The sequence below is a fragment of the Puma concolor genome, chromosome A2 (assembly GCF_028749965.1).
Source record: "Puma concolor isolate L17-30 chromosome A2, mPumCon1.1.hap2, whole genome shotgun sequence".
NCBI lineage: Eukaryota > Metazoa > Chordata > Mammalia > Carnivora > Felidae > Puma > Puma concolor.
Genome location: NC_141668.1, coordinates 74,289,268 through 74,302,342, shown reverse-complemented (window position 1 = coordinate 74,302,342; position 13,075 = coordinate 74,289,268). Strand labels below are relative to the sequence as shown.

The window sequence follows — 13,075 nt, the reverse complement described above, 5'->3', positions numbered from 1 at the left end:
TTTCTCACAATTCACAGGATAGTCTAACTGTTCTTGCTGATGCTAAGCACAGTGTAATAAAGTATACAGAGCACTGGACTGGAGTCAAATTCCAGATTATTATGTCAGCTGTAAGTATGTTAACTGAGGTTACAGGGTGAAGATGACCAACTCCCTGGGTGTTTTCCACAGTTTCATCAGTCAGTGGCATATAATCCAGATCAACTCTTATTTCATAAGAAGAAAATTTTATTTTTTTAAATGGGGCAGGTTTTAAATTTATTTATTTTTAAGTAATCTCTACACCTAATGTGGGCCTCAAACTCACAAGCCCGCGATCAAGAGTTGCACACTCCACCGACTGAGTCAGCCAGGCACCCCTACAGAAGAAACTTTTAAAACTAGAGATGTTAGGGGCGCCTGGGTGGCGCAGTCGGTTGAGCGTCCGACTTCAGCCAGGTCACGATCTCGCGGTCCGTGAGTTCGAGCCCCGCGTCGGGCTCTGGGCTGATGGCTCAGAGCCTGGAGCCTGTTTCCGATTCTGTGTCTCCCTCTCTCTCTGCCCCTCCCCTGTTCATGCTCTGTCTCTCTCTGTCCCAAAAATAAATAAACGTTGAAAAAAAAAATTAAAAAAAAAAAAAACTAGAGACGTTAAATAAGGAGATGCAAAATATGGCCTCAAATATCAAAAATGAGAATTCTACCAACTCACTGGAAAAGGGAAAAACTGACTTTATTAAACAGGAAAAATACTTCAATTATTCCTTTGGTCAATGTGTAATAACCAGCTCCATAATCATAATACACGTTCAGTTGGATTTTGCAAACTAATATTGTGAGTCCATTTTCATGTAAAACATTTTCCACCTGAACTGCAGAACCACTGGGCACTCAGGTAAAGAGAAGAAACCCACAGACTGGAAAGAGAGGAGCCCCTCTCCCAGGAATTCAATCAGTAAATATCTGCTTTTGCCATTACCTGTGGTATTGGTATAATCTGGAGGGAACTTTTCAGGTGAAATCACAGGTAGTCATGCCTTAGGACTGGCCAGATTTGAGGCCCAGGTTATCTTTTGCTAACACAAAAGAAATGACAAGTCTGTACCTGGCCATTTCCGGATGGCCATTTAGGTTTATTTGTTTGAATTCAGTGTGGATGTGAATCCTTTCCCCCATTTCAGCCATCACAGCAAGCACTGAGCCTAGCATACAGACAAAATAACTCAGGTAAAGCAATAGTTCTCAACGCAAGGGTGATTTTGTTTCCCAGGAGACATCCGGCAATGTCTGGAGACATTTTTAGCTGTCACTGCTGAAGGGGAGAGATGCTACTGGTATGTAGGGCCTAGAGATCAAAGTTCCTGTAAACATCTTACCATACCCAGCACAATCCCCCATAAGAAAAAATTATCCAGCCTAAAGAGCCAAGATTAAAAAATCCTGAGTTAAAGCATCTACTGGGTACCCAGTCCTGAAATAAGAACTTGGATAAACAAAACAATACTTGAAACACAGAGCATGACAAGGGAGATGTGTCACATAAACAGAGCAGTGAAGTTTTGAAAAGGAGACACAGGTGAGCAACAGAGAATCTGAAAGCTAGGCAGAGGAGGTAAGATTGATTATGCTCAGTTTTTAAAGTCATGGAAGGAGGGAAAACATTTTGGGAAGAAAGAATAGCACAAATACACAAGTGGAAAGGAGCAGGGTTATGGAAGAAACAGTGCTGCACACTGAGTGAGAGACAAGAGGACAAATTAACTGTGTGGAAATACCAGCCTAGGAGTGCCAGTGAGTACAGAAATGGCCTAGATACCCAACGTTCCTTTCACCATCAACAACCTAGGAATCTGTAACAGTGGGTCCCAATTCTTGTACATCCAAATAGCCCAAAGTTACTTTTTAAATTACAGATGCCTGAAGTTCACTCCCCAAGATTCTGATTCAGTAGGCCTGAGGAAGGAACAGAACATTCGTATTTTTAAAAGCTCAAGGTAAGTCTGACACAGGCCAGAAGGCCATTGTTCTGGCCCTCTTCTCATTTCAACATTATAGACATTATGTATTCCATGCTTCAACCCAAATAAAATAATTCAACCCATTAACTCCCAACTCATGACTTTATGCTTTAATAATTAGCCATGCCCTCTAGCCCAGTAATTCTAGGGGGAAAATTATCCAGAAAAAATTACAGAGAAGTAAAGTGAAAAAGTAGGATACTTAAAATTATTGTAAACTATTGGGGCACCCGGGTGGCTCAGTCGGTTAAGCGTCCGACTTCAGCTCAGGTCATGATCTCGCGGTCCGTGAGTTCAAGCCCCGCATACGGCTCTGTGCTGACCGCTCAGAGCCTGGAGCCTGTTTCAGATCCCTCTCTCTCGACCCTCCCCCGTTCATGCTCTGTCTCTCTCTGTCTCAAAAGTAAATAAATGTTAAAAAATTTTTAAAAAATTATTGTAAACTATTAAATATTTCCTGCATGATCAGTCAGTGCTGGGTACCATGCATCCACGATTTCTGAGGATTTCAAATATCCTATCCTTCTGCCCGCATAAGCACACTCACACTTGTAGACTATGTGCCTCTATTTCTACTTATGAAAATACGGATGCTGTCTCTGCCAGTGCTTAGAAGGGTAACTGACGACAGAGTTTCAAGCAAACCTACCTCTGTACTTCCAAGTATGCATAATTCTACTGCACATTCCTGGTACACCTCGGATGGGTTCCGAGCATCGGCGACACAGGGAAGAACCTTCATTTTCTAACCTACCCTGCTCAGGGAGACGGTGCTTAGTCTCTGTTAACGTGCCCTTCAGTTAACAGGGACTCTGCAAACCAAATCTGCCCCTCCCTCTGGAGGCCCGGACGGCAGTCGGGCAGGCACCAGGAAATCACTAGCAGGAAAAACATTCTTGAAGGTAATAAAAATTACCGACTTCCCAGGAGCCTTTCCAAACTGGAGTGAGGAATATTTCCCAAAGCACACGTAGAACACTGGGATGATTGAAAGCCCACTCTTAGCGAGTGAAAACACCTGGAATAGGATAAGTTTAAGGCCCAGTGCTGCACCAGACGTGGTGTGGGCTGCATAGTGTGCCCCCCGCGGGCCCTGCCCTCGAGGGGCCTTCAGTCTGGCCTCGGAACGGCTCGGCGGAGACGGAAAGGCAGCCCGTTCCACGCCTCCGGGAGAGGCCCGAGCCGCCGCCGCGTCCCTGAAAGACCTTGACTCGGTCCGCCCCCAGGCTGCCGACCAGGTGTCCCGAGTCCGAGCTGGGGGCCCACGTCCAGGGCCGGCGCCTTACCTGCAGCAAGTGAAGCTGGGCCACGAGACGCCGCGGCAAGTGGAGGAAGCAGTCTCGAACGTTGGTGAAGACCACAGTCACCGCTACCCCACCACCCTCCGCACCCGCCAGGCGATCGCCACCCCACATGGCCGGCAAGCACAAATTCCTCCGAACGTACGCTCCAGCGGACTCGGGCCACTGGGCCTGCCGAGTGTGTCAGAACCGGAGAAGATCGATCGGCCCCGCCCCCTGAGGCCACGCCCCTCTCGCCTCGCCCCCGTACCCAGTGGGCAAGCAAGCGTCTCCAGCTCTCCGAGGCCTCTCCGCCGGTCCGCTGGAGGGCGGCATCTCGTTCACCGAAGTCACACTCACAGGAAACGATGCCCGACGCTATCGATTCTCCAGCCAATCGTGGCACGCCTTGACCTATCTCCCCCTCTTATTGGGTGAGCGGGAGTGCGACGAGACGGATGTTGTCGTTTTTGCAAGGGGCCAAGCCGTCAAGATGGCGGCTAGTGGCGGGGAGCTTGGAGGTGTATTTGATCACCATGTCCAGAGGGCTGTATGCGACACGCGGGCCAAGTATCGGGAGGGGCGACGGCCTCGTGCTGTCAAGGTAAAGTGATTTCGGTTTCATCCTTTGTCCTTGAGAGCTTTATTTTCGCTGTGATCCCACATCCCAGCATATGTAAATAAAGGTTTGAAAGGCTGCGATCCTATCCGTCACTCATTGGAGATGGGTATGAGAATCTCTGGTACTCAAGTTACCAAAGATTCTCAAGAACCCTTCGGTCAACTGCTAGAACGTCAGCTCCGCAAACACAGTGCTTTGCGTTAGTCATTGCGTCTTTCATGTTTACAATAGTGCGTGGTGCGTGGTAAGCACTCAATGAATATTTGTTCTCTCTTTGTAGTAACTTCTCCCAAGCCAACTTCTGGAAAACATGTCGATTGAAGAAAATTTATTCTTTAGTTAGATTCTCGTGGGGTGAATTTACTTTTTCTTTTCTGCAGACAGGTTGAACAGAATGTTTCTTGTTTTCAGAGGCTTTTTTTTTAAGCTTTTTTACTTTAAATATCAGTGTAAGTAATATACAGTGTTATGTTAGTTTCAGGTGGGCAATATAGTGATTCAGCAGTTCTGTATATTACTCAGTATTCTTCATGATAAGTGTACTCATTAACCCTAGAGCAGTTTTTAAAAATAGTTTTGTCCTAGGCTTTTTGGGGAAGTATATTTTTATGTGTTTGCATTTCTTTTAGGTATATACAATCAATTTGGAATCTCGGTACTTGTTAATACAAGGAGTTCCTGCAGTGGGAGCGATGAAGGAATTAGTTGAGCGATTTGCTTTGTATGGTGCAATTGAACAATATAATGCTCTAGATGAATACCCAGCAGAAGACTTTACAGAAGTTTATCTTATTAAATTTATGAATCTACAAAGTGCAAGGTAATTTGCAAGTTAAGCATAAGTTTTGTCTCCCCCATCCCCATTGCTATCATTTTGGCCCTGGTTTTCCCTCATTTATATCTGAATTACCCAATAACCTAATATTGCCCTGTATTACTCTGGTCTTACTCTAGTCTTAAGTGTTAGCCTTATCAAAACACTATTCACATTGTGTCATTCCCATGCTTAAGAATCTTCTGTCGTGTATTGTGGTAGATTAAAAAATGGGTTTGGAGTTAAGTTTTTGAGCTCCACTGCTTACTAACATCATGACTTTGGACAAGTTGTTTAACTTCAGTAAGCCTGTTTTTTTTCCATTCTGTAAAATCTGTATGGTAAAAGGACCTATTCACTGAAGTTGTGTGAGGATAATGAGATAACCTATGTAAAGGGCTAAGTGTAGTGCCTCCTGTTCAGAATGCAGTAAACGTTAGGTATTGAAGTTCTTATTGTTACGCATCTATGTGAATTGACCCCATTTTTTCCAGTCTTCTCTGTAACATAAATTCTTCTCCAATAAGGCTGAAGTATGAAATGCCTTACCTAGTTTTATGTTGACCCCATTCTTGTCACTAATTTGCTCCAAGACTCATCCTTCTTTGGCTGTTGCCATTCATAGTTTCTTTATTATATTTTTTAAAGATTTTAAGTAATCTCTATACCCAACATGGGGCTCAAACTTACAACCCCAAGATCAAATGTTGCATGCTCTACCCAGCTAAGCCAGCCAGGAGCCCCATCATTCATATTTTCTTTCTGTACTACAAATAGCACTTGCAGCCTGCCACAAAAGCAATTGATTTTATGTGGTTGTATATTATTCTCAGTTTGCTCTTATATGTAATCTCACTTCCCCTAATCACTTCCCCCTAGCCTGCTCTTCATGGTCAGGGAAACATATTTGCTAGAACTTTTGCACCTCCCATAGCACATAGTACATTATGTGAAGTTCAATATCTTGCTTCGAATTGTAGCTCTACAAACCAATGTGAGTATGGCTAAGTTATAAATCTTCCTAGGCCTCAGTTTCATCATAGGGTTTTTATGAAGTGTTAATTCAGGTGAAGCATTTCAGGCACTGCCTGGTGCGTGAAAAATATCAGTATTTTTATCATTATCCCTGGGCACAGAAGTACTTAAATATTTATTGTAGTATAATGCCTGGCCAGTCATAAATGTTTAATAAATATTTTTTGAATACCATTCTTTGACTTTGTCATTGATTAGTTATATATTCAGCATTTACTCAATTACTGAAGATTTTATAATTATAATATTATTAATTTTTATATATGAATCCCATCATAGGAACAAAACTGTGGTGAAAAGACTAAACTGGGTATGAGCTAACTCTTAAGGGCCATTTAATTTAACACAGAGAAATCTGTATTTCATGACCATAGATTGTGTACCTCAGGTTAACTGCTGGGGATCCTAAGTTGGTTAAAGGGGGTCTGGATATGTGTGGATAACTTAGCTCAAAACCTGTTAGCACTATAGAGAGTTCTAAGAGTATTCCCTACATCAGTAGAATCAATACCATCCATAAGGAGAACATCTTAATTCCCAACCCATAGGAAGTATATACACATAACAAAAGCTGAACTTTACTGTTTAGATCAATGCACTGTATCCTAGTTCAGCTATTATCCTAAGTAAGTCAAGATTAATAAACCATGCTATCATGTATTTCTGTTTAGGACAGCCAAGAGAAAAATGGATGAACAGAGTTTCTTTGGTGGATTGCTTCACGTGTGCTATGCTCCAGAATTTGAAACAGTTGAAGAAACTAGAAAAAAATTACAGGAGAGGAAGGCTTATATAGCAAGAACTACTAAAAATAAAGGTATGGAAAGCCTGTTACTAAACACCTTCAATGTGTAAGGCACTCTGCTAGGTATATCATCATGGAGCTCCCAGTCTGGTGGGAAGAGAGGCAAATAAATGATCACAATATTTAAGAACTCTGCAGCACTCTTATGGAATATGGGCTGGAAAGGGAGAGATGTTGGTTTGTGGAAGCCTTCCTATAGGATGAGAGAGGTGGCTGAGTTTTGAAGGAGTAGACATTACTCAGGAGGCGAGAGGAAGAGATGGAAAGGTCGGCCAGGTAGAAAGTTTAAAGGTCCAGAGGAATAAATGAGCAGTATGCGTTTGAAGGAACTATGAATAGTACAGGATAACCGCAACACAGGGATTGCAGTGAGAGGGAAGATTAGAGGACAGGAACTGAATCATGAAGGGCATTGTGTCACAGGCTGCGGAATTAAGGTTTGACCTAAAGGCAATGAGAAACAATTATGATTTGCAGACCAGTTACCAACTGCTAATCTAAAACTGCTAATTGTGGAAAAGTTCCACTTTTGACCAGCAGCTGGCCAGGTGCCCCATATGCCCAACTGAGTTTCCCTAGACACAAATTCTAGGTGCCTGGAATGGAGCCATGGGCTTTGGTACATGGACTGTAGGAACAGAGTACTAAGAATTGGACTGAAATAATGTGTGTGGTCTGAAATCTGAATAGTACTGGAAATCCACATTACTAAATATCTACCCTTTAGTTGAAGGACAAAGTAATTGTGCAGACACCTATTGAATATAATGAGTGATTGGGGAAAGGGCAGGTGGCAGAGGTGAAGAGAGATAGAAGGTAGGAAGACTCTTGGAAAACTTACCTTAAAATTTGGCAAGAGAGCTGTTGAGAGTCCCTGATTACTTGTAGACAATGAACTTTTAACCTGTGGGATATGTGAATAGCTCCAGGAGAACTTATGTTTGTGTGCCAAATAAAATTACAAAATATGGGTCCAGCCTGTTGCCTCCTTTAAAAACTAACAAACACCAACTAAGCAGCATGATACATTCATGTAGTAGAATGCTCCAAAGCTGTAAAAAAAGGAGCATTCTATGTAATGACCTAGGAAAAAAAATCTCTAAGATCTACAATTAAGTGGAAAACACAAAGGTGCAGAGAAATGGCTATTACGGGGAAAAAAAGAGGAGTAGGCAGGGGGAAGAAAAGTAAGACATACTGGACAGATAAATAAGAAAGTAAGAATGGGATTACTTATGGGTGGAGGGTGGAAACCAGGCATATAGGGGGTAAAGACAGTGTGAAGTGTGACACTAATATACTCTTTATACTTTTTAAACACATGAATGTATTACCTGCTCAAGAAAAAAAAATTTTCAGGGTAGCATTTGTTAACATTTTAAAGTAGTGTTTGTTTTTAAAATCACACATTTCTGAATAATGAAAACAGTAAACAAACCATTTTTTTCCTCTTCTCTCATCTTTTAAATTGTAACATAAAGATCATTACGTGACAAAGAAGAAACTGGTTACGGAGCTTAAAAACACACAAGATTTTAGACAGGACTTCCATTCAGAGACCTCTGGATGTGCAGCCACATTGAACACTTCTACTGGCAACTCAGATCCTTGTCTTCCTTATTCTTGTGAATTGCCTTTATGTTATTTTTCCTCGAAATGTACATGTTCATCAGGGGAGCATATGGACAGGGCATCAAACTTCTCTCAGGATGGTAGAAACCATGAAGAAACATTGGAGCATTGTATGCACAGTGACTCTTTGCAGAAAATACGGGTGAAACCGTTTAAAAATTCATCGGCCTGCCCTGGCGCACAGAAGGCTATTACTTCTTCAGAGGCAGTTGACAGATTTATGCCTAGGACAACACAACTGCAGGAGCGGAAAAGAAGAAGAGAAGATGATCGTAAAATTGGAACTTTTCTTGGAACAAGCACAAGTAGTGATGAGGTTATGATTGGGCCTCTGTTACCAGACTTACCCAAAGTGGATATGCACGATGACTCGTTGAACACGACAGCAAATTTAATTCGGAATAAACTTAAAGAGGTAAGATCATTTTTAAAAATTTTTTTTTTTTCCACATTTTTATTTATTTTTGGGACAGAGAGAGACAGAGCATGAACGGGGGAGGGGCAGAGAGAGAGGGAGACACAGAATCGGAAACAGGCTCCAGGCTCTGAGCCATCAGCCCAGAGCCTGACGCGGGGCTCGAACTCACGGACCGCGAGATCGTGACCTGGCCGAAGTCGGACGCTTAACCGACTGCGCCACCCAGGCGCCCCTGAGGTAAGATCATTTTTAAAAAAACTGTTTTGAGAGATCATTTGGTTATAGGGCTAACAACTAAATGGAGATTTGTGGCAACTAAAGTATTGTCATTAATTTTTTTTGTTTTCAGTTTTTTTTTTATTTTTTAAAAAAAAAATTTTTTTTTTCAACGTTTATTTATTTTTGGGACAGAGAGAGACAGAACATGAACGGGGGAGGGGCAGAGAGAGAGGGAGACACAGAATCGGAAACAGGCTCCAGGCTCTGAGCCATCAGCCCAGAGCCTGACGCGGGGCTCGAACTCACGGACCGCGAGATCGTGACCTGGCTGAAGTCAGACGCTTAACCGACTGCGCCACCCAGGTGCCCTGTTTTCAGTTTTTTGATGTGTTTTTCTACAGTTCCTGTTGAATTAACTGAATCTGATGAACAGAAAAGTATGTGCTTTGATATCATTAGCCTTTGCTTTAAACAGTGAGCAGAACAGAGGCGCCTGGGTGGCTCAGTCAATTGAGCATTTGACTCTTGATTTCAGCTCAGGTCATGAACTCTTGGTACATGAGTTTGAGCCCTGCATCAGGCTCTCTGCTGTCAGCAAGGAGCCTGCTTTGGATCCTCTGTCCCCTTCTCTCTGCTCCTCCCCCACTTGTTCTCTCTGTCTCAAGAATAAACATTAAAAAAATGAACAGAACATATTCTATGTCATTCTAGATATAAAACATAAAAGCAGTGGTTTCAGTCCATGAGATCAATCTGTGAGAGTGGAGCCCAGGCCCTCTCTTTTTAAAGCTCCCCAAATGGTTCTATTATGAGTCAAAGTACAGAATTATTGTGTTGAAGGAAAACTTTTTCTCAAGTTCAGTGTTCTTACAAATTACATCAAAATGGTTTTTGCTTCTTTGATAAAGATAGCCATAGAATGAGGTGAGATTATTCTAAAGACTAGGCCCTAAGGTCTGCATTTCAAAATGTAAACTTCTTAAATAGATTACAACTCAACTGTCCTAATTAAGTACTAATTTTTTTACATATTTACATAATCATTTTCCATTTTCTAAGCACAAATAAAAGAAAGCTAACGTTTGAGTTAGCTTTTGAAAGATAGCTTTTTGTGGGGTAAACCTTTTATAAATCAAACTGAGGGAAAACAACCTTCTTTTAAACTTTAACTCTGGAGGTTCAGAAAGGGCTTTTCACGCAGTTGTAAATGTATTTTACAATGTGATTAAGGGAATCTAAGGTAGCTTCATTTATTTTATGTATATGTTTTTACCTGAAAATTACTATCTGATTAAGGATGAGGGCTTATGTTATAATATTAAAAGTCTGTGAACACAATTTCCATGCTTAAGCCTCTTTTTAAATGTTTGAGTTTGTGCTGGCCCTTTTCTTCCTTCAGATACAGTTGAACTGAGGCATAGATGCGGGTACATAGCTCCCTCAGCCAGAAATGACTATATTTTCAAGAAAAAAGTTGTTAGGTCCAAATCCTAAGTAAGGAGACAATAGAACAACAAAATGGAGAAATACTGAATACAACTTACACAGTTTCTAATAATTTTACATGTTAAGTGAAGACTGTCTTACTCTGCTTTAACTCATTGTCAACTCTTTTTCCAATGATGTGTTTGGTTTCACTTCCCTAGGAAATTGAGGATTATACCATTTTCTACTTATTTCTCCAATTTTTCATACTCCCCCCCCCCCCACCCGTCAAGCCTCCATGTCTGTAAATACATCAAATGTTATCAGTGTTTCAGGTTACACAGAATGGAGATCTCTATCTGTGTCTATAAAATAGCAAGTGACTTCACATCTATAAAGGATTGTTAGAGTATATGTTTACTCTTATCCCCTCAAGTTTTTTTTTTTCTTGTTAAATGGCTTTAGAAATTTTACTCCCATCGGTGTTTGGACAGAAAACTTTGTGCGTAGACCATAGGCTGTAACCTGAAATTGGGCTAACTGCCTTAAATGTGACAGCAAGAATTGAACTACTAGATGTATCTCCTACCTCTCCTAATAATTTATTTATTCTTGTACTATAAAAACTAAGTTTTGATGGTTCTCTTTTTTTTAAACTAGGTAATTTCATCTACGCCAAAACCTCCAGAAGACAAGCTGGAAGATGTACATACAAGTCGTCCGTTAAAACAAAGAAGAAGAATATAGATTGCCAGCAGCAAATTATATTTTCTAAGGGACTATTTATCTTTTATTTTTTAGCCTATCATTTTAATTCTTTAAGAGATTTTACTGCTGGTATTTTTTAGTGCACTCCTCTTTGTGATACCATTCAAGCTATTGTATCTAATGAAGGTTCATCTTTTAAAATTAGCTTATCATTCACAGAATACATGTCAGCCAAATATGTTCCTTAAAAAAAAAAAAAAAAAAATTAAAGTTTTCCGGAAGCTCCATCCAGTGACTTTGGTTACATTTTATTGGCTAAAACTGGGCTCATGGCTGTTCATAACCGGGAAGGTCTGGAATGGTGAATGTTTTAGGTTTCCAACTTCTCTGGTTGAGGAAGCAGGAGAAAAGAGGGTTGTGAAAGTATTTCCCACAGGGGCCAAGGTCGTTGGCTAACTTAAAAAATAAAATTAGTTTATCATTACTTAATATTACAGAAAGTGTTTTTCTATTATTACTTCTCACTTTGCAATAGTTATATGTAAATTAAGTGAACAAAAGATAAAAATTTTACAATGCAAATAAAGACAGGCAACCAGGATCTGTTTCTGATTTTAATACAAGTATTAAGTGTTTCACATTCAAAAACTAGAATTCAGGATGTGTCTGAATGCCAGGGCTTCAAAATCAATACAATTCTGTAAAGTAAAAAAGTTAAACTATTAGAACAAAGCTGAAATTAGGAGCCTATATTCTTTAGTTAGTCTCTAAGAAGAATTTGCTTATCTATGGCAGAAACAAATCTGTATTTGTCAATGCTAGACTGCTAACCAGTACATTTAGCATACCTACATTGTTTGTCCTATCAGACTACAAAATTGGAAACTGGAACAAGTATGTTCAAGCTGTGTCCTTTTTTTTTTTTTAAACTGCTAAAAATACCTTGAGAAGGCCCATACCAAACTGTTTTTCTTTTCTCTATATACCTAAAGGCCTCTTACCTAATGGATTGAATTTGAACATACCGGTTAAGAAGGTTCATCATCAGTTATGACCTGATTCAAACTTGCTGGGATGGCACCAAATGGTAGATGGTATTAAAAGAAGCTGGAGGCAAGGGGTTTGGCCTTACTTCCTTGTAAGGTAATTAATTATTTTTTTCTGCTGAACTCCCAGGTAAAAGACATGTTACAGACCCAAGCATAGAATTGGAAAGAGCAAGTTACTATCTACAACATGCTTCTGACTTTAAGGTGCTATGAATTTCTACCTCAGGGTCGTATTAAAATGTAGATTCTGATAGTGGTGGCCAGAAGCTGGTGGATGATGGGAATGCAGAACGGTTTACAGTTTTCCAAGATGGAAAGCAGTCTGGAGATTGGTTGTACAACATTGTGAATGTACTTAACATCACTGAACTGTATGTTTACAATTGGTTAAGATGGGTAAATTTTGTGTTAGATGTATTTTACCACAACTGAAAAAAAAATTATCTGACAGCCTTAAAAGGAGGAGCTGCTCAGTGGGTTCAGTTTTGTTGAATGGATTCCCGATCTTCTCAGGAGTTTGCAGGATCTTTCCAGTGACCATGTGGAAGCCAGCATGCCTTCCCATCCCCACCAACATGCACAATATTTGATCAAGATGAGTGGAAGTAACCTTTGCTGTGTCAAGCATCATAAAAACAACAACAACAACAACAACGATTGAGTCAGTTGGTTTGGGTTGGGGCCTGAGATTCCCCATTTTCCCCAGGTTCTTAGGTGACAACATTGCTGCTGGTGAGTAGCAAGGTTCTCAGTAACTGGGCTACTGAGTTCTGGGAGCAACTGGAGATCTGTTGGTGTTCCATCTGACCTAAGTAGTTGCTCCAATCCAGTCCATTCTATGTGGCTTCCTCCATCAGTCTCAAAATGAGAAGTGTGCCTTTCACACACTGCATTTTACTATTTATTTCCAGGAATAAACTACAGTGGGACAAGTTAGAGAAATGAGCAGAAGATAGCACAGGAGAACTTAACATGCAAGTTTGTGCATAAAATCGCCATCTAGATCACTGCAGAGAATTAAAAAGTTTCTACTTTCTTCTTCAAAGGAAGAATTAAAGGAAATTTTAATGT

The 13,075-nt window shown here is 40.7% G+C and overlaps 2 protein-coding genes across 6 annotated transcripts in view; one reads left to right on the top strand and one right to left on the bottom strand.

The window, feature by feature from the left end:
- PEX1 (peroxisomal biogenesis factor 1) overlaps positions 1–13,075 on the bottom strand; it is an 86,840-nt gene that overhangs the window by 50,675 nt on the left and 23,090 nt on the right. For 2 of the 4 annotated variants that reach the window (XR_015247303.1, XM_086696268.1), the window contains exon 1: positions 3,284–3,508. The exons of 1 other annotated variant lie outside the window; for it this stretch is intronic. Coding sequence is in view for 2 of the 3 variants with exons in the window: in XM_086696268.1 (XP_086552394.1) it covers positions 3,284–3,412 (129 nt within the window). In the remaining variant the exon portion in view is untranslated. Of the gene's footprint in view, positions 1–3,283; positions 3,512–13,075 lie in introns of those variants that run through there. One more of the 4 variants, XM_086696278.1, reaches the window with a different exon arrangement.
- Positions 3,714–11,556, top strand: RBM48 (RNA binding motif protein 48). 2 transcript variants are annotated; one of them, XM_086696297.1, is made up of 5 exons: positions 3,714–3,881; positions 4,529–4,719; positions 6,420–6,565; positions 8,035–8,600; positions 8,841–8,934. In XM_086696297.1, exons 1-5 carry the CDS (start codon positions 3,771–3,773, stop codon positions 8,868–8,870), a joined length of 1,044 nt encoding a protein of 347 aa, XP_086552423.1. In that variant the 5' UTR covers positions 3,714–3,770; the 3' UTR covers positions 8,871–8,934. The 2 variants fall into 2 exon arrangements, with proteins under 2 accessions (XP_086552423.1, XP_025785403.1); XM_025929618.2 differs by lacking the exon at positions 8,841–8,934 and adding an exon at positions 10,908–11,556 and having other exon boundaries at positions 3,719–3,881.